The sequence below is a fragment of the Saccopteryx leptura genome, chromosome 11, assembly GCF_036850995.1.
Source record: "Saccopteryx leptura isolate mSacLep1 chromosome 11, mSacLep1_pri_phased_curated, whole genome shotgun sequence".
Taxonomy (NCBI): Eukaryota; Metazoa; Chordata; class Mammalia; order Chiroptera; family Emballonuridae; genus Saccopteryx; species Saccopteryx leptura.
In genome coordinates, this window is record NC_089513.1 from 61,132,869 (window position 1) to 61,159,191 (window position 26,323).

At 46.2% G+C, this 26,323-nt stretch overlaps 2 protein-coding genes across 4 annotated transcripts in view; one reads left to right on the forward strand and one right to left on the reverse strand.

The window, feature by feature from the left end:
- Positions 1-1,525, reverse strand: LOC136382915 (uncharacterized). Its single transcript, XM_066352305.1, has 2 exons — positions 1,422-1,525; positions 1-1,306 (listed from the first exon to the last, which is right to left on the reverse strand). Exons 1-2 carry the CDS (start codon positions 1,523-1,525, stop codon positions 1-3), a joined length of 1,410 nt encoding a protein of 469 aa, XP_066208402.1.
- HMCES (5-hydroxymethylcytosine binding, ES cell specific) overlaps positions 79-26,323 on the forward strand; it is a 27,226-nt gene continuing 981 nt past the window's right edge. Inside the window, exons 1-7 of one of the 3 annotated variants that reach the window (XM_066352504.1) lie at positions 79-116; positions 205-218; positions 1,655-1,854; positions 13,656-13,799; positions 14,628-14,753; positions 16,359-16,540; positions 19,378-19,570. In XM_066352504.1, coding sequence (XP_066208601.1) covers positions 1,672-1,854; positions 13,656-13,799; positions 14,628-14,753; positions 16,359-16,540; positions 19,378-19,570 — 828 coding nt within the window. In that variant the 5' untranslated portion in view covers positions 79-116; positions 205-218; positions 1,655-1,671. Of the gene's footprint in view, positions 152-204; positions 219-1,654; positions 1,855-13,655; positions 13,800-14,627; positions 14,754-16,358; positions 16,541-19,377; positions 19,571-26,323 lie in introns of all 3 variants that reach the window. The other 2 variants (XM_066352506.1, XM_066352505.1) reach the window with 2 other exon arrangements.

Consider the following 26,323-nt stretch of genomic DNA (forward strand, 5'->3'; position numbering starts at 1 on the left):
CTACGTGGGGGTGGGACTAGGCTCCCCCCACCCCCCGCTTGGGAGGCGGGGCCGGGGCGGGGTTCCCTGAGAGTTGGAGCTGGGAAGTGGACGCCTGTGGCGGCGGGCAGGGCGAGGCGAGGCGGGCGGCACGCGGTGAGGCGGCGGGAGGGCGCGGCGGGAGAGCGAGGCGGGCGGCCGGCGGGGAGGCGGCGGGCGGCCGAGGCGGGCGGCACGCGGTGAGGCGGCGGGAGAGCGAGGCGGGAGAGCAAGGCGGGCGGCCGGCGGGGAGGCGGCGGGCGGCCGAGGCGGGCGGGCTGCCGGCGGGGCTGAGGCGGCGGGAGGGCGAGGCGGGCGGGCTGCCGGCGGGGCAGAGGCGGCGGGGAGGGCGAGGCGGGCGGGCTGCCGGCGGGGCTGAGGCGGGCTGCCGGCGGGGCTGAGGCGGGCGGGCTGCCGGCGGGGCTGAGGCGGCGGGGAGGGCGAGGCGGGCGGGCTGCCGGCGGGGCAGAGGCGGCGGGAGAGCGAGGCGGGCGGGCTGCCGGCGGGGCTGAGGCGGCGGGAGGGCGAGGCGGGCGGGCGGCCGGCGGGGCTGAGGCGGCGGGGAGGGCGAGGCGGGCTGCCGGCGGGGCTGAGGCGGCGGGAGGGCGAGGCGGGCGGGCTGCCGGCGGGGCAGAGGCAGCGGGAGGGCGAGGCGGGCGGGCTGCCGGCGGGGCTGAGGCGGCGGGAGGGCGAGGCGGGCGGGCTGCCGGCGGGGCTGAGGCGGGCGGGCTGCCGGCGGGGCTGAGGCGGCGGGGAGGGCGAGGCGGGCGGGCTGCCGGCGGGGCTGAGGCGGCGGGAGGGCGAGGCGGGCGGGCTGCCGGCGGGGCAGAGGCGGCGGGAGGGCGAGGCGGGCGGGCTGCCGGCGGGGCTGAGGCGGCGGGAGGGCGAGGCGGGCGGGCTGCCGGCGGGGCAGAGGCGGCGGGAGGGCGAGGCGGGCGGGCTGCCGGCGGGGCTGAGGCGGCGGGAGGGCGAGGCGGGCGGGCTGCCGGCGGGGCTGAGGCGGCGGGAGGGCGAGGCGGGCGGGCTGCCGGCGGGGCAGAGGCGGCGGGAGGGCGAGGCGGGCGGGCTGCCGGCGGGGCTGAGGCGGCGGGAGGGCGAGGCGGGCGGGCTGCCGGCGGGGCAGAGGCGGCGGGAGGGCGAGGCGGGCGGGCTGCCGGCGGGGCTGAGGCGGCGGGAGGGCGAGGCGGGCGGGCTGCCGGCGGGGCTGAGGCGGCGGGAGGGCGAGGCGGGCGGGCTGCCGGCGGGGCAGAGGCGGCGGGAGGGCGAGGCGGGCGGGCTGCCGGCGGGGCTGAGGCGGCGGGAGGGCGAGGCGGGGGCGGAGTGGCCGAGGGGGTGGCTGGTGGAGGGACCTTAACCTTGGCGCGGAGGGGCCAGGTGGCGCCAGCAGGAGGCCTTAGGGCCACCTTATGCCAAACTTGGGCCGGGGGCGGGCGGGGACCTTGGGGTCCCTGGTATTGGGGAGCAGGGGCGCCACGACGGACGGGAAGAGGCTGAGTTTTGCCGTCATCGAGGTTAGCAGGTGCTCGCTGGTGAGGCCCTAGCTAATGCAGGAGGGAAAGGAGCGGGGACGAGAAGATGAGAACACAAGTGGTCCCCCAGAGGGGCCCGGGCTCCAAGCTGCTGCCCTGTGATCTAGGTGGAGAGGCGCGGAGGATGTGCGGGCGGACCTCCTGCCACCTGCCGCCGGACGTCCTCACGAGGGCGTGTGCCTATCGGGGCCCGCGGGGCGAGCGCCGCCTCCCGCAGTGGAGGGAGCCCGACAAGTACCGGCCGTCCTACAACAAGGGCCCGCGGTCCGACGGCCCGGTGCTCCTGTCCCGGCTGCACTTGGAGAAGGTAACCCACACCTGGCGGAAGGCTGAAATCGACATTAACTAACGGCTCCCTCTCCAGACCCTTGACTAATAGCCTGCGGCGCACGGAAGCCGCACGGATAACAGTAACCGTAGATTAACATGCAGTCTGTACGTTATGTGTATTATAAACTGCATTCTTACAATGCAGTAAGCTAAAGTAAAGAAAATGTTATCAAGAAAACCATGAAGATAGTGTATTAACAGTATTTACTGAGAAGAAAAATCCGCGTGTAAGTGGACCCATGCAGTTCAAACCCGTGTTGTTCAGGGTCAACTGTGTTTGGTTTGGTGTATGGTCAGCTTCTGAAATAATATAAAAACCAGCCTTTATTTGACCTTCCCCCCTTTTGAGAACCACTCTGGGCATCATTGAAAGGCGTTTTATTGGTATCTTACAATTTTGCACTATAATTTATTACGTATTTCTCAGGCTCAATTCAATGCCTGCTTTATACAAGGCATACTGCCTACCCTTAATTAAGCATGTCAAATTTTATGAACCTTGTAGGGTTAGGGTTAGGGTTTAGGGTTTAGGGTTAGGGTTAGGAAAAAAAAATAATTTATGAACCTTGTATTTGAATACATATTTTAAGACAGCATCTTTCCAGCCTCACTGATCAACGGTCATTTGAGTATATTTTTAAAAAGGGAGGTGGGGCTGGCCGCATAACTTGGTTGGTTAGAGTGCCAGCTGGAATTGCAGAGGTTTGTTAGTTCGATGCCGGGTCAGGGCACATGCAGGAACAGGTCAGTGTTCCCATTTCTTTCTCCCTCTTCCTCTTCCTCTCTTACTGAAATCAGTAAAAGGCAAAACCAAAAAAAAAAAAATTTTCATGCCTCTTTCCAGTGGTGCTGAATCAGAAAGGGTTAAGACTCAATAATCTAAAACGCCTCTGCTGTTTCTTAAACATTGAAATTTCTATTCTTTTTGTTTATATTTTCAATATTTTTGTATTTTCTACTGAAGCTAGAAATAGATGTATTTGGTTTGGTTATTGGAAGATTAATTGCATTCATATTTATAGTATTTACCCATTATAGTGTTGGAATGACCAATAATTTATATTCAGGTTTTGGTTCTTTGCTTTATTTATTTATTTATTTATTAAAGATTTTTTATTTATTCACTAGAAGGAGAGAGAGAGAGAGAAGGGGGGAAGGAGCAGGAAGCATCAACTCCCATATGTGCCCTGACCAGGCAAGCCCAGGGTTTCGAACTGGCGACCTCAGCATTCTAGGTCAACACTTTATCCACTGTGCCACCACAGGTCAGGCCTCTTAGCTTTATTTTTATTATTAGCATGTCTGTGATAAAAATGCTTCATCACAGAAGTTAATGGTTTCTCTGTGTCTTGTTTTAATTTAAATGTTAACCATCCTTCATATGTTTTTAAAAACATAATTGTTTTTATTATGTTTGATCCATAGTGTTTAAATCACTTTATAAAGCTGATTATATCACTGCTACATACTCTTCAGAACTCTTGTGATTATATGGTAGTCAAAAAAAAGACTCATTTCACCTGATCAGGAGGTGGCGCAGTGGATAGAGCGTTGGACTGGGATGCAGAGGACCCAGGTCCAAGACTCCAAGCTCGCCAGCTTGAGCACGGGCTCATCTGATGATTTGAGCAAAGCTCACCAGCTTGTACCCAAGGTCGCTGGCTCGAGCAAGGGGTTACTCAGTCTGCTGTAGCCCCACGGTCAAGGCACATATGAGAAAGCAATCAATGAACAACTAAGGTATCGCAAGGAAAAACTGATGATTGTTGCTTCTCATCTCTCTCTGTTCCTGTCTGTTCCTATCTATCCTCTCTCTGACTCTCTCTGTAAAAATAAACAAAACTCATTTCTACAAAGGGCCACATTACTTGAAATAAACCAAAAAACATTATTCCTTTTGGTTAAATAAGCTATTTACATAAAATAGTTTATTCTTGAGCCATTTAAGAAAGCTTTCTAGGCCCTGGCCGGTTGGCTCAGCGGTAGAGCGTCGGCCTAGCGTGCGGAGGACCCGGGTTCGATTCCCGGCCAGGGCACATAGGAGAAGCGCCCATTTGCTTCTCCACCCCTCCGCCGCGCTTTCCTCTCTGTCTCTCTCTTCCCCTCCCGCAGCCAAGGCTCCATTGGAGCAAAAGATGGCCCGGGCGCTGGGCATGGCTCTGTGGCCTCTGCCTCAGGCGCTAAAGTGGCTCTGGTCGCAATATGGCGACGCCCAGGATGGGCAGAGCACCGCCCCCTGGGGGGCAGAGCACCGCCCCTGGTGGGCGTGCCGGGTGGATCCCGGTCGGGCGCATGCGGGAGTCTGTCTGACTGTCTTTCCCTGTTTCCAGCTTCAGAAAAATGAAAAAAAAAAAAAAAAAAAGAAAGCTTTCTATAGTGAGAGGATAATCAAAATAAAATGAATATCAAGGGAAACCTTGATTGGAAAGGAAACAATAAAATGTTTCAAATGAAAGTGTAATTTGAAGGGAAAGAAGGGTTAAGTGTGTGAGACTTACTCTTTTTTAGCTTTGGTTCTTTTTCTGCTTCTTTTCTTTAGAATTATAAAATGAATGTTAGCTCGGAGAAACATTTGTTTAACAGTTGTAAAGGCAGAAATATAGAAACATTGTCACTTGTCTTAGGTTACCCAATCAATAACAGACAGAGCTGGGACTGAGGTCCAGACCACTGTCCCCACTCAAGTGACTGCTTCCCAGAACTGGGAATGGGAAAGGTAGAGCCCCTAGTAAATAAAAATAGCCCTCCTTTCCTGTCAGTGGTATGAGTTAGCTGATTGATTAGTGTTTTGACACTACTTCTCTAATAAATTTTATTAAGATTGCTAGGGTTTTTCTAACATTTTTTTGTGTGTGTGACAGAGACAGAGGGACAGATAGGGACAGACAGGCAGAAGGGAGAAAGATGAGAAGCATCAATTCTTCGTTGTGGTTCCATAGTCTCCTTAGTTGTTATTGATTGCTTTCACATATGTACCTTGACGGGGAAGGGGGCGACGAAGTGGGGGGGTGCTACAGCGGACCGAGTGACCCCTTACTTAAGCCAGCAACCTTGGGTTCAAGCTGGTGAACTGTGCTCAAACCAGATGAGCCCGTGCTCAAGCCGGTGATCTTAAGGTTTCGAACCTGGGTTCTCTTGTGTCCCAGTTCAATGCTCTATCTACTGTGCCACCGCCTGGTCAGGCACCTTTTTTATTTATTATTTTACTTCTGGGCAATGAAGTAAAATAATACTTCAGTAAAAAATCAGTACCCTTAGTGCTGATTTTTTATTCAGATCTATTATTGACTATTTCTTAACAAATTCTTCTTGCTAATTATTACCAAACAGTGTAAACTACAAAGGTTATAATGTTAAAAGTTTTAATTAGCCACCAAAGAACTAAAAAGTCTCAGAATTGTTCAGCCTCTGAAAGATGAGTACCTGTTTGCTTTACTAAATATCCAAACTATCAGTAATATCTAGACACGTATTTATTTTTTAATTTATTGTCTTGACAGGGTTTCAAGTGTTCTACTCAACATAATACCATCTATATGGCATCCTGCCCTCCCATGCCCATGCAAAGTCTCTTTCCACCCACATTTCCCCCACTTTATTGTGTTCATTAGATTCCAAACATTGGGTTTCCTAATTTTGATAAATAGTTGGTTTCATTTTTCTCAAACCTGTAAATTGTAAAGCAGAATTGGAACCATTTCAGCAGTCAGTTTAATCCACATCATCAACTACCAGCACATATGTATAGATTGCAGTATTTACATTTGAAACCACTGGTTTGCAGATTACTTCCTCTTTTATTCATCTACCCCAGAGCTACCAGCTGTTCTGGTCACAAATCTAAAATGGTAGAGGAAAAGATGACTAATACTGAGCAATATTTTCAGTATTTTGGCTTTGCAGCCACTTTTTCAATTGTTTCCAATATAAGGCAGCCTCACGTTTGGGTTTGATTTATAATTGTCCAGTGAACACACTGAAGTTAAAGGTGAACACTGGAATTTGTAAGAATAACATTTCTCAACCTTGGCACTATTGACGTTTTGTGTGGGATAGTTCTTTGTTGTGGGAAACTGATCTGTGCATGGTAACATGTTTAGCAGTATCACTGGCCTCTACCCACTAGATGCCAGTTGCATCACCCAGGTCATAACAACCAAAACATCTTTTGATATTGACAGTTATACCCACTAGATGTTGCACATCCCCCCTTCCCATCTGCATCTGGTTTTGGGGGAGGTGGTGACGGATTGCGTGAGTGTCAAAATTGTCCCATGTTGAGAACCTTAGATTTAAGAGTTTTGTCTTGCAAATTTCTGATAAGAAATTATTAGTTGGCTATTATGTAATGTTATCTCTTATTCTCATTTCTGCTTTGTGGAGGGGATCTTTTTGATTCTGAAAGAGAGGGTTAGGGTTAGGTTTATAAAGGCTCTGGTCTTCACACATTCTTTCTTCCTTCTAGCTCTGATAAGATGAATAGATTTACATCCCTCCTATCCTTTCTTCTAGCGTTTTCCCTTTTTTAGTAATCCTGTACACTGACTGGTTTTCTTTTTTCTTTTGGCATACAATTGTCAAACAAAGGCCAACACCAGCAGGAAACCCCAGTTTGGGGTGGGGTGAAAAAGGAAACTATTCAGTGCAAACATCTCAACTATGACACTGCAGTGTGGCTGTGAAAACAGAGCTGTTTGGTGGCCCTGTAGCCATGCCCCTCTCTCTCCAGCTAGACATCTCTGCTCTGCACTTCTCTGGTCTGCTTTGGCAAGACCCTTCAGTTTTTCATCTTTGGTGTTTTAGCTCCAGGCAGGGAAACACAGTCTCTAGTCTTTGGTGGAAAGGGAAAGTGCATTCTCAGAGCCAGAAGAGAGCTGACTAATACAGACAGAAGTCTGCATCCCTGGTCTTTGATTGATCTGTCCTCGTGCAAATGAGGATGTGATGTCAAATCCTCTGTCTTACTGATTCAAAAGACACTGTCCTAACTGGTCAGAATGGAGATGCTGATTGGCCAGTGAAGAAGCTGATGAGGGAGAGTGGATATAGCTGTACAGCTCTGATTGGGCAGGGAGACGTCCTATTGGTTGAAATAGGATCCCAGGAACTCCTTTGTAAGAGCTGGCTCAGATGTCAGGAACACAGTGCAGGCTGGCAGTTCAATGCAGGAGGCAGGCAGCTTAATTTCTCTCTGAAATTAAGTTTGCCTGAGAGGCCTGTGTATAGAAATGGCTGCTAGGCTCTGTTTTGTTTTGTTTAAAGTTTTTATTTTAATTTTACAGAAGGGTGGGTAGAGCAAGAAGTAACAACTCATAGTTGTTTCACTTTACTTGTTCATTGATTGCTTTTTGAATATGCAAGCCCAGGGTTTTGAACGAGTTACCTCATCATTCCAGGTGGTGCTTTATCTACTGTACCACCACAGGCCAGGCTAGGCTCTGTTTTTTAAAGTTGAGCCCAGTAAGCCACCAAGTGCCCTTCTTAGTAAGTATCTTATTTCTTAGGGTCCACATAATATACCTAGCTGCTTCTATAGTTGTGGGGGAAAACTACACACACACAGTTGATCCTCATTTATAGATTTTGTATTTGCAAATTTGCTTACTTGCTAAAATGTATTTGTAACCCTGTGGGGAAAACAGCTGTGGTAGGCTTGCTGGCTGGTTTCCTGGCTGCAAGCATGTTGCATAATTAGTGCGTGAGCATGCTGCAGAAAGCCACATGTGTGTCTACGAAAAGCTATGAGTGCTTTCCCTCGGGCCACTATTCTCCCAGATTGCTTTCCCACCACCCTGAAGGGTGGTTTTCCTTTGTTTAGTCGTTCACCTGTCTCTGCGAGCCTCCAATAAATGGGTATGGCCCAACACTTGCCAGCCCCTCAGGTCCTCTACCATCTGCCCAAATTCAGTGCAAACCTGCCTGGCCTCAACCACCAGCATTACAAACTCCCGAAATAATACCCATGTTGCTTTTGTAGCCATTCATGGACAATACAGTGATGAAAATTTGAGTCACCTGATACACATTCCCAGCTGAGATTGAATAAGACAAAGCTATTAAACTAAACAGAAAAAGTGAAGCTCTACCTTCTTGTTTCAGCTCTAATGCTATATAAGTAAGTGTCCTTTTTGCAGTCTGTTTAGTATTATGTTTTTGCATTAGTGATTTCATTGTTTAAAGCTGTCCCTAAGCATAGACCAAAAGTGCTTGCTGCCTAGTATTCCTAAATTTAAGAAGGTGTAATATGCGTTACAGAGAAAATACAAAAAAAAAAAAAAAGAAGAAGATACATGTGTTATTAAATAAGCTTCATTCCAGCATCAGTTACTGTATTGTTGGCTATGAATTCACCATTAATGAATCAACATATATGAAATAACATGTCTTTTTAAAAGAAATTACACATATAACCAGGTGACATATTAGTTGATGAAAATATTGTCACCATAGGCCTATGGGAAACTAGCCCTTTATTTCCCCTAAGAACAGCAGTTTAGGATTCCCTAATTCAATGTTTGCAGCAACATTGTAGAACCTAACTATCATGAAAAATGAGAGTGGACTGTGTGTGTGTGTGTGTGTGTGTGTGTGTGTGTGTAGAGCGGAGATTGAATAATACAGGCAAGATTTTAAAAGAAACAGGACAGGTTTTTACCCAGAACACAGTGGAGGGACTGGCTTTAAACAAAAGGGAATCCCTTCTGAGACACCACTACTGATGATTCCTTTCTTTTCTCATTCTACTTTTTTCTCTCTAGGTATTTCTTCTTAGACTAATTTTTCCTCAGTTCTCTTTTCTCTTTTTGTACCCACAGGTTAAATCTTGTACTTCATTTACTCCCTAAGAAACTTTATCCTAAGGGCTTTAACAGTAACCATTATAATTATAACCTAAAAAAAATTACTAAACTTTAATTTGTATGTGTATTCCATGCCACGCGTATTAATGATTCTGCAAGCAAGGTTCACTCTATTTTGACAAAAAAGGAAACTTGACGGTCCAGGAAATTGAAACTAGTCTGACTTCATGAGTAGCAGAGAAGGAATGCTTGAATCAGGATCTTAAAAATGCCTTATTTTTTCCTCTGTACCAGAAGTTGGCAAACCAGAGTCTTCAGACCAGATCTGGCCCACTGCCTATTTTTGTAAAGAAAGTTTTATTAGAATATAGCTATGCTCATTCATTTGTTCTTTGACTGCTTGCACACTACTTGTGGTGGCAGAGTTGTTGCAACAGACTATATGGACTCACAAAGCCAAAAATATTTACTTTCTGGCCCATTACAGAAAAAGCTTGGTTGGCCCTGGCTGATTGGCTCAATGGTAGACTGTCAGCTTGGCGTGCAGGAGTCCCAGGTTCAATTTCCAGCCAGGGCACACAGGAGAAGCGCCCATCTGCTTCTCCACCCCTCCCCCTCTCCTTCCTCTCTGTCTCTCTCTTCCCCTCCCGCAGCCAAGGCTCCATTGGAGCAAAGTTGGCCCAGGCTCTGAGGATGGCTCTGTGGCCTCTGCCTCAGGCACTAGAATGGCTCTGATCACAACAGAGCAACGCCCTAGATGGGCAGAGCATCGCCCCCTGGTGGGCATGCCGGGTGGATCCTGGTCGGGCGCATGCGGGAGTCTGTCTGACTGCCTCCCCATTTCCAACTTCAGAAAAATACAAAGAAAAAAGAAAAAGCTTGGTGACCCATTCTCTCTACCACGCTGCCTGTCTCCTACTAAACTTTAATTCCACATGCTTTTGGACATAGTAAACAGCTCTATTTGGATTTGATTCTAGTGACTTAAAATAACCTTTATTATGTTCACCAGTGAGGAATTAAGACAAAGCATTGCAGACATGGTTTGTCTCTTCCCCGAACTCTGGGGTCTCAGTTGAAAAGACTTGGCATCTGGGACTAGAATCATCAAGAGCAGGAGTCACAAAACTAGGGCCCTCTGACCATTTTTGTAAATGAAATTTTATGGAATAGAGCAATGTTCGTTTATCTATTGTCTGTCTATGCTTTGTTCATAAACAGCAGTTATAGTTGAAAAGAGACTGTATGGCCTGCACAGTATTTAATATCTGGTCTTTTATATGAAAGTTTGCCAACATCTGATCTAGAGGCATCTTCAGACACTTGTCTGGCAGTTGATGGTGACTCTTAACCTAGGCTGTTGACCAAAACACCTACATGTGGCCTCACCAAGCAGCCTGGGCTTTTTTCACAGCCTGGCACTCTTAGGGTAGTGGGATTTCTTACGTGGCAGCTCAGAGTTCCAAAAGCAAATAAGAAGGAAGCTGAAAATTTTTTTCTGACTTTGCCTTAGAAATTATAGTTCACCTGCCGCATTCTGCAAGTCACCTCCCATTCAAATTCAAGGGAAGGGAACACAGACCCCAGCTCTCAAGAGGGAAAATGGTGAAGATTTTTTCAACCATTTCTTTAAACTTGCTACTATTATCAGAAATTTAACACAAGATCTTTCCCCAGATCAAACCCTTCTTTAGATTTCTTGTTCAATAAGCCATCATTATTTCAGTCTCTGGGCCTGAAAACTTAATCATCCCTGTTTTCTTTTTTCAGTTGCACCACAATTTTATATTTTCTATCTTTTAGATGTCTTTTATTCTCATTACTGTCACCAGAGCTACTGTATCCTTATCACCAGACCCCTGAGCTATTGTAGTAGCTCCCTAAATGCACTCTACTGCTGGTTCTTCCAACCCAACCCATAGTGTACTATATCCCGTGCAGAATAGTGTGTATGTTTATTTTAAAAGATTTCATCAGCCTGACCAGGCGGTGGTGCAGTGGATAGAGAGTCAGACTGGAATGTGAAGAACCCAGGTTCAAGACGCCGAGGCCACCAGCTTGAGCGCTGGCTCATCTGGTTTAAGCAAGGCTCACCAGCTTGAACCCAAGGTCACTGGCTCGAGCAAGGAGTCACTCGGTCTTCTGTAGCCCCCGGTCAAGGCACATATGAGAAAGCAATCAATGAACAACTAAGGAACCGCCAGGAAGAATTGATGTTTCTCATCTCCCTTTCTGTCTGTCCCTCTCTCTGACTCTGTCTCTGCCACAGAAAAAAAAAAAGATTTCATCAGCCTGACCTGTGGTGGCACAGTAAAGCATCGACCTGGAATGGTGAGGTTCTGGTTCAAAACCCTCGGCTAGCCTTCTCCAGGCACATACGGGGAGCATCAACTCGCATATGTGCCTTGACCAGGCAAGCCCAGGGTTTCAAACCAGTGACCTCAGCGTTCCAGGTCGTCGCTTTATCCACTGCGCCACCACTGGTTAGCCAGGGGTCTCAAACTCAACTCAGCATGTGGGCCGCAGAGCAAGATCACAGCCGTTCGGTGGCCCGCACTAGGTCTACAAAAGGCAACTGTTACGCAACACTTTTCTCACTGCAGTTGAAAACAAAAAAAAATCAGTACAACAAGCACAATCGTACATGCAGTTTACTCAGTGTCACAAAACGACCAGAAACTGTAGTTCGCATCACAACTGCTGTTAACTAAGCTAATATCTAGCTAGGATGCTAGAGAAATGAAAAATACAAGTAGGCCCCTAGGCTTACTTAATTTTATCCAAAATATTTTGAACTTCATGGATTAGTCTGCAGGCCTCGAGTTTGAGACCCCTGGGTTAGACGATACTTCTCCATTTTAACCCTCACAAATCACTCCTCATAGAACTTCTTTGACACTCATTGTTTGTACCACTTATATGGTGTAAAGCCAGGAGCCAGGGCCAGAGCCACCATCAGAGCAGCCTGGTCCATGCAGGTTCGCATTGGATTCGGACAGTCGGCAAAGAAACCATGGAGCCAAAAACTGGTGGGCCATAGCCTTTAATCCTACCTTGCACCCGGCGGGCAAGTAAAAATACACACTGGGCTCCAAAACCCAGTCACACTCAGTGCTCACAAAGCCACTGACTTATCCGAGTTTCCTAGAATCAAAGGTTTCTAGCTCACCAGCCTTCTTCTCCTCAGTTCCCCATCTCCTTCCTTATCCCAGATACAAACTCTACACAAACTGGCATCTCACTCAGCACTCCGCCATCTTGGCTGCTTCTCCTGGCCTCCTCCACGTGGCCTCCTTTAGCTGCTGGCTCTACTCTCTCCGCTCTCTCATGCTAACCTCAGGAACCAAGAGCCCAAGCTCCCACTTCGTCCCCATTTTATAGTGTAGCAATCCAAACTCTTAATCCAATATACAAAACAGGGAAGTCTCTAATACAAAGTCACTTCTCTAAGGCATGATTGGATTGTACCGCCCTACATCAAAAAGGGTAGGAAAGGCTTAATCCCAAAACCAAGCCCCAGGCTACAAGGATTCTGCCTGCCTTTAGCCCACCCCAACACACATTAATATCACCTGGGCGACGGCATCTTTAACAAAGTGAGCATAATACATTTTATCTGCCCAACATATGGCCCTTAGCCTACTATTTTTTTCCCATTGATTTGAGAGAGGAAGGAAGAGAGAGGGAGGACAGGAAAGGGGAGAGAGGGAGAGAGGCATCAACTTGTGGTTCCACTTAGTCCCATTTTAGCTGTGCACCCATTGATTGCTTCTTGTATGTGTCCTGACCCAAATGGGATCGAACCCGCGACCTTGGCATACTGGGATGACACTTTATCCACTGAGCCACCCAACCAGGGCCTATCCTACTATTTTTATGTCTTTGTGGACTCATGTTATAGTGTAAGCCCTTTGAGCTAAGCATTCTTCCACATGCCCCTATAGCACCCTCTGTATCCCTTAATCACAGTGTGTACCTCATTGTATTATGCTTGTCTATAACTTGTGCTTTTTTTTTTTTTTAAGTGAGAGGAGGGGAGATAGACAGAATGAGCCCCAACCGGGAGCCACCAGGCAACCCTTGTCTGGGGCCAGTGCTAGAATCAGCTGAGCTATTTTTAGAACATGTGGCTGATTCTCAAACCAACCAAGCTATCTGCAGCACCTGGGGCCAATACTCAAACCAGTCAAGCCACTGGCGGCAGAAGGGGAAGAGAGAGATAAGGAGATAAAGTGGAGCGAAGCAGATGGTTGCTTCTCACCTGTGCCCTGATTGGGGATCAAACCTCAGACTTCCACATGCTGGACTGATGCTTTATTCACTGAGCAAACCAGCCAGGGCCTAACTTATACTTCTTGAGAGCTGGGACCACATGACATTCAGGGCCTAGTACTATGTCTCTCCCTAGTAGGCACTAACTAAGTGTTTGCATAAATGAAACCTCTTTGTGTCCTTTACTCTACCCAAGCAGAATGTCTTACATTCTAATAAATATGATTGTTAGTGAACACAAATTACATCATGATAAATCACTAAAATTGTTCTTGAGTAGAATCTTTCTTTTTTTTTAATGTGAGAGAGATAGACCAGATAGGAAAGGATAGTTATGAGAAGCATCAACTCATAGTTGTAGCACCTTAGTTGTTCATTCATTGCTTTCTCATATGTGCCTTGACCAGGGGGCTCCAGCCAAGCCAGTGACCACTTGTTCAAGCCAGCAACCCCTTGCTCAAGCTGGTGAGCCTGCGCTCAAGCTGAATGAGCCCGTGCGCAAGCCAGTGACCTCTGGGTTTTGAACTTGGGTCCTCAGCATCACAGACTGATGCTCTATCCACTGCACCAACGCTTGGTCAGGCAAATCTTTCCCTTTAATAATCTTTTCTCTATTCTTTGTATCTTGATACTAGTAATAATGTAATGCATGTACTAAATTTGGTTTATGATTTCCTCACTGGATCTTAACCTTTCTCCATGGCAGGGTGCAGACTCATCTGAGCGTGTTATTGTTCCCATGCGATGGGGCTTGGTCCCATCTTGGTTCAAAGAAGGTGATCCTTCCAAACTGCAATTCAATACTAGCAACTGTCGTAGTGAGACCATAATGGAGAAAAGGTCCTTCAAGGTAGGTACCTTACATAGGAAAAAAGCTCATTTTCGGTTCTTTTTTCAAACAGAGCTATTAGTGCCTTATATACCTGAAAAATTAAAAATAAGGTTCTTTTGGGAACCTCTGTTAAAGTTCCAAAGTGTGTTCCCAGTTAATGTTGAATGCTGTTTTATTTATTACTGTGTAACAAACCATGCCTAACAAACAAACAAATACCTAATTATATTATTCCTTATATTCTGTGGATTGACTGGCCTCAAGTGGTCAGTTCTCACTTGGGGATTCTTGTGTGATTATAATCACATGACAGCTGGGGCTAGATGTCTAAGATGGCTTCTTCACCCACATGTCTGACACCCCAGCTGGCATGGGTATAATAATTGGAAGCCTTTCATGTGCCTAGGGTTTCCACTAAGTCAGGGTGGTCAGCCTTCTTCCGGGGCATCTGGCTTACTGAAAGCTTACGATCCAAGACAGCAGAGCAGAAGCTGAAAGACTTTGTGACCTAGACTTGGAAGCCGTATGGGATCACTTCTGTGGCATTCTATTGGCCCAGCCCAAAGTCATTGTGGGAGGGAACGACATGGGATGGCTCACTGGGGAGCCAACTTGGGAGACTAGTGACCATAAGTGCCTATTTGTTAGAGACCTATTGCTGTTGTGTACATTATTTAATCTTTTCAGCATCTGTGTGAATAGTCACTTTATACATATGAAAAATGAGGTACTGAGAAGCTAAATAACTGCTCTAAGGTCACATATTGGTAGACCTAAAATTTTAACTCATGTCTGTGAAACATGATTGTATCGCTAACACCATATCTTGCTCATATTTTCCCTCAGGTGCCTCTGGGAAAGGGAAGACGCTGTGTTGTTTTAGCAGATGGATTCTATGAGTGGCAACAATATCCGGGAACAAGCCAGAGGCAGCCATACTTCATCTACTTCCCCCAAGTCAAAACAGAAAAGGTATTATCAGCACTCACAATAAATATTTAGAAAAATACAGAGAAACTAATCCAAACAAGGACCTTTTTTTTTATTCCCTCATAGAGTTTTTTAAAAAAATAACAGCTTTATTGAGACATAATTTACCTTTTAAAGTATGCAAGTCAGCCCTGGCTAGATAGCTCAGTTGGTTAGAACATCATCCTGAAGCACAAAGGTTGCCAGTTCAATCCCCAGTCTGGGCACATACAGGAATGGATTGATGTTCCTGTCTCTCTCTAGCCCTCTTCCTTCCTCTCTCTAAAATCAATAAAAAATGCCCTGGCCAGGTAGCTCAGTTGAGTAGAGCAGTGCCCCGAACTGCAGAGTTTGCTGGTTCAATCCCCAGTCAGGGCACATATAGGAACAGATCAATGTTCTTGTCTCTTTTTCACTCTGTCCCTTCCTCTCTCTAAAAACAATAAAATAAACATTAAAAAATAAATAATTAATTAATTAAATAAAATAAAAATAAACATTAAAGTAAAAAAAGTATGCAAGTCAGTTATTTTTTTAAGTATAATTAAAGTTGTGCAACCATCATCACTATTTTTTTTGAAAAGCTAAACAAATATTTTATTTATAAAGTATGCAAATTTGAACAGCTAGATTGTACAAGAAATTGCTTGAAAACTCCTTTTTTTTTTTTTTTCTGTATTTTTCTGAAGCCAGAAACGGGGAGAGACAGTCAGACAGACTCCTGCATGCGCCCGACCGGGATCCACCTGGCACGCCCCCTGGTGGGCAGAGCGTCGCCCCTGGTGGGCGTGCCGGGTGGATCCCGGTCGGGCGCATGCGGGAGTCTGTCTGACTGTCTCCCCATTTCTAGCTTCAGAAAAATACAAAAAAAAAAAAAAAAAGAAAGTTATGATTTCATAAATTATCTAGCTTTTTTCTTATTGTGTAAGGTGGAGGTGACACTCTTTCTAGCTTTCTGTATTCTAGGCCTTGAACTGAATCTTAAATGTCAAGTAGGAGTTGGCATGATAAGAAGGGTGGGAAGTCCTGTCCTCTGGTGGCACAGTGGATGGACTGTTAACCTGGAATGCTGTGGTTCCCAGCTTGAAACCCAGATTTGCCCAGTCGAGGCGCATAACGAGAAGCAACTACTACGAATTGATGCTTTTTGCTTTTCTTCCCTCCCCCCCCCCTTTTTCTCCTCTCTAAAATCAGTAAGCCTTTTTTTAATCTTTATTAAAAAAAAGCGTGAAAAGGACATTTTAGGCAGGGGTGGGATGGGTTGTTTCACTAAGTCATTGGGAACAAAATTGCATGATGGCTTCATTATAGACAGCTTGCTTTGGTTCAGATTAACACTGTAAGTAAAAGCTGGAATGATGGGCCAGATCACAGAAGGCCTCAATGCCTAGTGAAGGTATTAAATTGTATTCTGAAAGCATTGCAAGAGGCATAAATCTGTAACGTCAGTGGTTATTTGCCACCAATCCTTTTTCCTTTGAAAGAGTTATAAGACATGGACTAAATTACTTCTAAAATGATTGCAATGCTCTTAATTCTGTGGTAGTGCCTAATATGCATGTAGAAAAAAGCTGCTGAGTATCTATCTGCCCATGTATTTTGCTTTAGTCAGTCAGCACTGATGCTGCAAACAGTCCTAAGGACTGGGAGAAAGACTGGAACAATTGGAGGCTGTTAACAATGGCTGGGATCTTTGACTGCTGGGAGCCACCAGAGGGAGGAGACTGCCTGTATTCCTACACCATCATCACAGTGGATTCCTGCAAAAGCTTGAATAACATACACCACAGGCAAGTCACACTTCTTATTCCTGGGTCTAAAAGGATTCAGAGAGGATTTGTTCTCTTTGATTTTAGATAGGTAGCTTTTGGAATTTAAAGTTTCTATATGCACAGATTTAGACAGGAAACTAAGACACTTGCTTCACAAAATATAGTCAATTTGTGACATGCATCCCTAAAAATCACTACATTATGCAAAATTGTACAATGAAAACCACAGAATTTATTGGAAAAGTGGGGTTAAGAGGATGACAGCCTTGGCTGGATAGCTTGGTTGGTTAGAGAATTATTCCAATATGCAAAGGTTGCCGGTTCGATCCCTGGTCAGGGCATATACAGAAACAGATCAATATTTCTCTCTCAAATCAATAAATAAATTGTAAAAATAAATAAAGATAACTAAAGTTAAAAACTGTGTCAGTGACAAACAAAATAGAAACAGAGGCATGGATACATGGAACAAATAGACAGTTGTCCGAGGGGAAGGGGTTTAGGGGCTGGATGAAAGAAGGTGAAAGGACTAGCCAAAAAAGTATATACATAACACATAGACACAGTCAGCAGTGTGGTGACAGCCAGAGGAAAAGGGGGCTGGAGGTTGGAAAGGGGTCGGGAGGATGGGGACCAAAAGAGATGTTGCCAGGAGCAGAGGGTGCATGATGGAGTGGGCACATGGTGGTTTGTCCAGTTGCCCATTTCGCAACCTAAACCTGTATGGTTTTGCGAACCAACGTCATCCAATAAATTTAACAAAAGAATAATTTGAAAAACATTTTGTGACATATTAAAAAATAATAGAAATCTATTAAAAACTACCACAGTTTTATGCATTTAGTGGTTAAGAAATAGCCTGACCAGGCCATGGTGCATTGGATAAGAGCATCAGCCTGGGACACTGAGGACCTAGGTTCAAAACCCCCAAGATTGCCAGACCAGGCAGTGGCGCAGTGGATAGAGCATCAGATTGGGATGCGAAGGACCCAGGTTCGAGACCCCAAGGTTGCCAGCTTGAGTGCGGGCTCATCTGGTGTGAGCAAAGCTCACCAGCTTGGACTCAAGGTCGCTGGCTTGAGCAAGGGGTTACTTGGTCTGCTGTAGCCCCACGGTCAAGGCACATATGAGGAAGCAATCAATGAACAACTAAGGCGTCACAACGAAAAACTGGTGATTGATGCTTCTCATCTCTCTTTGTTCCTGCCTGTCTGTCCCTATCTGACTCTCTCTCTCTGTCTCTGTAAAAAAAAAACAACAACTTATTTTTCGCTCCATAAGATGCATGTGCATTTTCCCCTCCACTTTTGTGAGAATCTCTCTTTTTTTTTTTATGTGCCTTGACCGCAGGCCTTCAGCAGACCAAGTAACCCCTTGCTTGAGCCAGCGACGTTGGGCTCAAGCTGGTGAGCTTTTGCTCAAACCAGATGAGCCCTCGCTCAAGCTGGCGACCTTGGGGTCTCGAACCTGGGTCTTCTGTGTCCCAGTCTGACGCTCTATCCACTGCGCCACTGCCTGGTCAGGCTTCCCCTCCACTTTTGAGGGGGGAGTGTGTCTTATGGAGCAAAAAATACCATATCTAATATATACACTGGAGTGCTCAGTTTTATGTGCTAGGCCAATGCAAAACATAGTACACACTTCACTGATGAGTAGTACAGTTGATTTTAGGAGAAAAATGCATAAACATCGATTTTAATAATTATTCTCATTTCAACAAATCAAACATACTTTTTAGCCTGACCAGGTGGTGGCACAGTGGATAGAGCAACAGACTGGGACGCGAAGGACCCACGTTTGAAACCCTGAGGTTGCTGGTTTCAGCATAGGCTCATCTGGCTTGAGCACAGACTCACCAGCTTGAGCACGGGGTCACTAGCTTGACCATGGGATCATAGACATGACCCCATGGTCACTGGCTTGAGCCCAAAGTCTCTGGCTTGAGCAAGGGGTTATTTGCTCTGCTGTAGCCCTCCCCCCACCCCCAGTCAAGGCACATATGAGAAAGCAATCAATGAACAACTAAGACAGCACAATGAAGAATTAATACTTCTCATCTCCCTTCCTGTCTGTCTGTTCCTATTTGTCCCTCTCTCTGACTCTCTCTGTCTCTGTCAAAAAAACCCAACCAAACACATACTTTAAAAAATATTTTACAGGGAGTAGGTGAACATTGTGCTCACCTCATCTCATGACGATATCAAAATTACAACTAAATTTAGATCCAGTTATAATTACTGTTCACTGTCTTTGCCATAAAACTTTATAAGTTGGGTCCTGGCCGGTTGGCTCAGTGGTAGGGCGTCGGCCTGGTGTGCGGGAGTCCCAGGTTCAATTTCCGGCCAGAACACCGAGGAGAAGCACCAATCTGCCTCTCCACCCCTCCCCCTCTCCCTCCTCTCTGTCTCTCCCTTCCCCTCCCGCAGCCAAGGCTCCATTGGAGCAAAGTGGGCCCGGGCGCTGGGGATGGCTCTGTGGCCTCTGCCTCAGGCGCTAGAATGGCTCTGGTTGCAACAGAGCAGCACCCCAGATGGGCAGAGCATTGCCCCCTGGTGGGCATGCCGGGTGGATCCCGGTCAGGCGCATGTGGGAGTCTGTCTGACTGCCTCCCCGTTTCCAACTTCAGAAAAATACAAAACACACACACACACACACACAAAACTTTATAAGCTGGCTCTCCCTAATGTTGAGTTTCGTGTCCTGTCAAGTTGTGGTCAGGGAGTACATGGCAGCAATCAGCAAGTTAAGCACAGAGGAAGGGCAAGCTTCCTTTGTGATGATTTGTGCTATCAACTGACTCACATCTATCTCCTTATTCTGCCTCTTCTAACCAATGTCTTGACCTCACTGGCTAGGATGCCTGCCATATTAGATGGAGAGGAGGCCGTCTCTAAATGGCTTGACTTTGGTGAGGTCTCAACTCAGGACGCTCTGAAGTTAATCCACCCCATAGAGAACATCATCTTTCATCCAGTCTCTCCCATTGTGAACAACGTCCGAAACAACACTCCTGAGTGTCTGGCTCCTGTTGACTTATTTGCCAAAAAGGTAAGGGCCTGTGACTGACCGTTCTTTGTGAGTTTTCTCTCTTCTGTCAGTTTAGCATTTTCTTTTAGGATATGGCCTTTTACAATCATAGCTTTAATTTTTAAAAAAGTATTTGATTTCATTGATTGATTTTGTAGAGAGATAAAAGGAGGGAGGAAGAGAGAGAAACATTCATTTGTTGTTCTGCCGTTGGGCAGATAAAATATATTATGCTCACTTTGTTAAAGATGGTGCTGCCCACATGGAAGCCCATCGCCCAGGTGATTAGTTGCCCTTCTTGCTTGGAATGGGCATGATTATATTAATGTGTGTTGGGGTGGGCTGTGTTCAGGCAGGATCCTTGTAGCCTGGGGCTTGGTTTTAGGACTAAGCCTTTCCCACCCTTTTTGATGTAGGGTAGTACACTCTCATGAGGAATACCATTATGCCTCAGATAAGTGACTTTGTATTAGAGACTTCCTTATTTGTATATTGGATTAAAGGTTTTGATTTCTACTCTATAATTAGGGGCAGACCGGGAGCTTGCTTTCTCTGTTCCTGAGATTAGCATTAGAGAGGAGAGCAGAGAAAGGCCACGTGGAGGAGGCCAGGAGAAGCAGCCAAGATGATGGGGTGCTAGGGGAGAACCCAGTTTGTGCAGAGTTTGTGCAGGGAGAAGGAAGGAGATGGGGAACAGAGGTGAATAAGTCTGGTGAGCTAGAAACCTTTGATTCTAGGAAACTCGGATAAGTCAGTAGCTTTGTGAGCACTGAATAAATAGGTTTTGGAGCCCAGTGTGTGTTTTTACTTGCCCGCCGGGTACAAGCTAGGATTAAAGATGATGGCCCACCAGTTCTTGGCCCCAATGTTTCATTACCGTCTGTCCAAATCTAATGTGAACCTGCATGGGCCAGGCGGCTGTGATGGTGGCCGTGGCTACTGGCCTTACATCTGCTTATTATGCATTCATTGTTTGATTCCTTTTTTATTTTTTTGTTAAGTAAGAAATGGGAAGACATTAGACTCCCACATGTACCCCGACCGGGACCCACCCAGCAAGCCCACTAGGGAGCGATGCTCTGCTTCTCTGGGGCAGTTGCTTCATTGCTCAGCAGCCAAGCTATTTTAGCGCCTGAGGCAAGGCCATGGAGCCATCCTCAGTGCCCAGTGCTAACTTGCTGTAACCTAGATGCAAGAGGGGAAGAGAGAGAGAGAGAGGGAAGGGGGAAGGGTAAAGAAGCAGATGGTCGCTTCTCCTGTGTGCCCTGACTGAGAATCAAACCTGGGACATCCAGACACTGGGCCAGTGCTCTACCATTGAGCCAACCAGTCAGGACCCATTGGTTGATTCTTGTATGTGCCTTGACCAGGGATTGAAACCACAACCTTGGTGTATCAAGAGGATGCTCTGACCAACTGAGCTACCTGACCAGGGCCCAAAGCTTTAATTTAAACCACCCCAAAATTGATATTCCTTATTCATGGCAAGAGTGAACTGAGCAGTGAACAGTGATTCAAAGCAGGCTTCAACTCAGAGTCCTCAGGAGAGCTCCTTCAAAATGTAAATGCCTCCTGACCTGTGGTGACGCAGTAGATAGAACATCATTCTGGAATGCTGAGGTTGCCAGTTTGTTTCCCCAGGCTTGCCCAGTGTAAAGCCAATAGCCACTGCCACCATCACAGCCGCCTGGCCCATGCAGGTTTGCATTGGATTTGGACAGACAGTAATGAAACAACAGAGCCAAGAACTGGTGGGCCATTAGCTTTAATCCTAGCTTGAACTCCGTGGGCAAGAAATACACACAGTGGGAAAATATTTCCCTTTCCATTCAGAGCTCCCAAAGCCACTGATTTATCCGAGTTTTCTAGAATCAAAGGTTTCTACCCCACCAGCCTTATTCACCTCTGTTTCCCATCTCCTTCTCTCTGCACAAACTGGCTTTTTCTTCAGCACTCCACCATCTTGGCTGCTTCTCCTCTCCTCCATGTGGCCTTTCTCTGCTCTCCTCCAGCATGGGCTCCTCTGCTCCATTTTATACTGTAGAAATCAAAACCTTTAATCCAATATACAAACAAGGAAGTCTCTGATACAAATTCACTTATCTGAGGCATAAATGTGATTCCTCATAAGAGTGCAGCACCTCACATTATGCAACAGTCAAGGGTGTGGGGAAAAGCTTAGTTTTTAAAAGATCTTAGTATTAGAAGGGTGGAAAAGGCTTAGTCTTAAAACTAAGCCTTAGGCTATAACGACCCTGCCTGCTTACAGCCTGTCCCCCACACCCAATGCAAACTATAAGCGAGCAAACATATACATTATATTTGCAAAGTTATTTGACCCACATTCCACCCCTTTTGCTTTCTTACAATCTAAAGCACAGGTATTCCTGCACAAGGAAATTAGGCACATTACACAAATTACAACAACATGACAAATCATACAGTTTCAACAATTACAAAGGTACATTTCACCAGTCTCTGAGCACTTTGCCAAAAGTGCAAGTGTCCTCGGACTTCTCTTCAGCCATGGGAAAAGCTTCCCGGGGCAGGGGTGTGCTTCCAGCAAAGCCTACCCTTACCCCCATCAGGGTATTTCACATTGTCCAAAATTTGTAAGTCCATCCAACAAAGGAGCCAGTGCCCACTCCGGGTTGTAGTCCAGAAATCAGTCCACACACATGGGGCCTTAGCCACCCCCCTCATCCCTGCCGTCCTGGCAGGTCTTACACTGTCCCAAGGAGGAGCATGTGGCAATGGCAGTCAGCATTTCCATCTCTGCTCCGGAGAGCATGATGGTATTCGCCCCTATGTCCCAAAATCGCAGACCTACCAGGGGTGTAGTAGGTACTCCTTGCTTCTGGGCTCTCACCTTCTGGAGACTGCAGATCGCAACTCCAGCCTGATTCTCCTCATCCTCCAAAGAGGAACTGGAAACACCAGCTCCTGCTGTCAGGCTTGAGCCCCGGGCGGCTGCCGCCTTCTGCTCCATGGGCTTTGCAGCCCCAGCCCCGGCCTCCCACCGCTGCTGGCTCTCCACAATATCCAGGGCAATCTGCAACTCATGAACTTGTGATCCTTCTTCAGTGGCTGCTCAGTTTCCAGGTGAATCTCGTGAACCTGGTCGGCCACCTCTGGTGCTTGCTTCAGCTCCTTCCACTGCTCAGTTTGCAGGTCCTGGGCAGCCTCTTCCACAGAGCTCTTGGTTTCCTTACGCATGGCTGTAAAAGTCAGCCAGCCTGTGGCCCCCAAAAGTACAGCCATGGGGAACCATATCAGCAGCCATTCCTCTACTCCACTGCTCAAAGGTGGTGGTGGCTCCATACCAATCTGTATTCAATCTTGGTGACTACGCCAAATGTAAAGCCAGTAGCCACAGTCACCATCACAACCGCCGGGCCCATGCAGGTTCTCATTTGATTCGGACAGATGGTAATGAAACAATGGAGCCAAGAACTGGTGGATCATTAACTTTAATCCTATCTTGCATCCGGTGGTCAAGAAATACACCCAGTGGGAAAACATTTCCCTTTCCATTCAGGGCTCCCAAAGCCACTGACTTATCCGAGTTTTCTAGAATCAAAGATTTCTACCTCACCAGCCTTATTCACCTCTGCTCCCCATCTCCTTCTCTCTGCACAAACTGGCTTTTTCTTCAGCACTCCACCATCTTGGCTGTTTCTCCTCCCCTCCATGTGGCCTTTCTCTGCTCTCCTCCAGCATGGGCTCCTCTGCTCCATTTTATAATGTAGAAATTAAAACCTTTAATCCAATATATAAACAAGGAAGTCTGATACAAATTCACTTATCTGAGGCATAAATGGGATTCCTCATGAGAGTACACCATCCCCACATCATGCAACAGTCAAGGGTGTGGGGAAAAGCTTAGTTTTGAAATGATCTTAGTATTAGAAGGGTGGAAAAGGCTTAGTCTTAAAACTAAGCCTTAGGCTATAACGACCCTGCCTGCTTACAGCCTGTCCCCAACACCCAATGCAAACTATAAGCGAGCAAACATATACATTATATTTGCAAATTTATTTGACCCACACCCAGTCAAAGGACATAGAGAGGTAACTACAAGTTAATGCTTCTTGCTGCCCCCTTCTCTCTCTTTCTTCCTTTCTTTCTAAAGTCAATAATTTTTTTTAATAAAAAACATAAATGCCAGACCCTATCAACCTACTGAGTCAATCAGTATTCAGGACTGAGCTTGGACTTCTGTAGCTTTAAGAAGCTCTTCAGTGAGGTTGGTAATAAGCCAAGCTTGAGGACTCCTAATCTACAGGGTGATTGTGAGAGAGACAAAAGAGCCCTTGCCCATAATTGTATTTCTACCTATAACCAACTGTGACTTTTTTGGTAAAGACTTTATTTATTGCCCTGCCTGGATAGCTCAGTTGGTTAGAGCATTGTCCCAAAGCATAGAGGTTGCCAGTTTAATTTCCGGTCAGGGCCCACACGGCAACAGCTAGATGTTTCTCTCTCTTTCACTGAAATTAATAAATAAAAAATAAAAATATCTTAACATTCATTTAAAAAACAAATATTATTGACTTGAGAGAGAGAGAAAGAAAAAGGCAGTAGGGGTGTGGTGGGGAGGAGCCAGAAGTATCATCTCATAGTTGTTTTTTGTATGTGCCTTGAATGGGCAAACCCTGGAGTTTTGAACTGGTGACCTCAGCATTCCAGGTTTACGCTTTATCCACTGGGTCTCCAGAAGTCAGGCCCAAATGTGTGATTTTTTATGTCTCTTCTTTGTACCTCTGCTTTCTCAACCACAAATTGGAGAAGTTCTAATCCTTGTTCTCCTTCATGATGACTTGATAAAATTCCTGCCATAAACTTTAACATTTTAGAATTGGTAAGGATCCTGAAGATGTATTTTGAAAGAAGTTGAACAAGCAAATGGCCTGCAGTCGGGAGAGAAGCTCCAGAGCAAAAAACTGGCCCTACTGACATTTGGTGGTAATGGTTTAGGAGTCACAACTGTTTTTGCTTCTTCTTCAATTTTTTTGGAAGACTTTGAGTAGAATAGGAACCAAGTCTTCTTTGAATGTTTGATAAAATTCGCTGGTATAGCCGTCAGGGCCTGGACTTTTATTTTTGGGGAGGTTTTTAATGTTTTTTTCTATTTCTTCTCTACTAATAGGTCTGTTTAGGCTTTCTGCTTCTTCTTGACTCAGTCTAGGAAGGTTGTATTGTTCTAGGAATTTATCCATTTCTTCTAGGTTGTTGAATTTAGTGGCATAAAGTTTTTCATAGTATTCTACAATAATTCTTTGTATATCTACAGTGTCCGTGGTGATTTCTCCTCTTTCATTTTGGATTTTGTTTATATGAGTTCTTTCTCTTTTTTCCTTGGTAAGTCTTGCCAAGGGTTTGTCAATTTTGTTGATCTTTTCAAAGAACCAGCTCCTTGTTCTATTAATTTTTTCTATAGTTTTTCTGTTCTCTATTTCATGTCACAACTGTTTTTTAGGTGGCCTACCGAGTTCTGAAGTAGGACAGGGCTCTGAGTGTTCCAAGAATATGTCTTGGAATGCCTGAGATGTGTTAAGGCAATGATTGCAAGCACAGCTGACCTCTTCTTTAAATCTTTAAAAGTTTTTCATACCTACAGTCAAGTTCATCTATTTTCTTTTGTCTCATTTCTTTGCTAACTCTGCAATCCTGATACTTTTTTAATTAGATGCCTCTAAAAATGATTTTGCACTAGACAATGCTCTTTTTGTGTGTGACAGAGACAGAGAAACAGAGATAGGGACAAATAGGGACAGACAGGAAGGGAAAGAGATAAGCATCAATTCTTCATTGTGGCACCAATTCTTTGTTGTGGCACCTTAGTTGTTCATTGATTGCTTTCTCATATGTGCCTTGATGGGGGGGGAGGGGGTGGCTACCGCAGATTGAGTGACCCCTTGCTCAAGCCAGCGACCTTGGGCTCAAGCTGGTGAGCCTTGCTCAAACCAGATGAGCCCGCGCTTAAGCCAGCGACCTCGGGGTTTCAAACCTGGATCCTCCACGTTCCAGTCTGATGCTCTATCCGCTGCACTACCACCTAGTCAGGGCACAGTGCTTAATTTTTGCCATGGTCTTTACACCAAAAGAATTCACTTTCTGGCCTGACCAGGCGGTGGCGCAGTGGATAGAGCATCAGACTGGGATGCCGAGGACCCAGGTTCGAGACCCTGAGGTCACCAGCTTGAGCATGGGCTCATCTGGTTTGAGCAAAGCTCACCAGCTTCGACCCAAGGTCGCTGGCTTGAGCAAGGGGTTACTGGGTCTGCTGAAGGCCCACAGTCAAGGCACATATGAGAAAGCAATCAATGAACAACTAAGGTGTTGCAACGCGCAATGAAAAACTAATAATTGATGCTTCTCATCTCTCTGTTCCTGTCTGTCTGTCCCTGTCTATCCTCTCTCTGACTCTCTCCCTGTCTCTGTAAAAAAAAAAAAAAAAAAAGCACTTTCTGGAGAGGTGGCATTATGTGAATTCAGAATCTTCAGTTCGGGGAAGAGCAGTGCTGACAAGGAAAGGCTGTGCAGAGGCTGCCCAGTAGGGAAACACCTGTTCAGCCTGAGGCTGAATCCCTACTTGTGGAGGCTATTTGAAACTGCCTCCCCACCTTCATTTCCCATCTCTCTGCCTAGTCCCACCAAGTTACATTATTTTCCCTGAGAATGTTGCATTCTCTGCATGTTTGAATGCCTGTCAGTGCTCTTCTCTGAATGGCCCACATACCTCCGTGAGGCCTTTTCTAAGAGTTATTCCCT

What these genes read in the sequence shown, in the direction of transcription:
- LOC136382915 (XM_066352305.1), bottom strand. Translation starts at nt 1,525, where the DNA reads ATGACGGCAAAACTCAGCCTCTTCCCGTCCGTCGTGGCGCCCCTGCTC. An exon ending in CGGCCCAAGTTTGGCATAAG is followed by an intron (nt 1,307 to 1,421) that starts GTGGCCCTAAGG and finishes CCGCCGCCTCAG; the next exon opens with CCCCGCCGGCAGCCCGCCCG.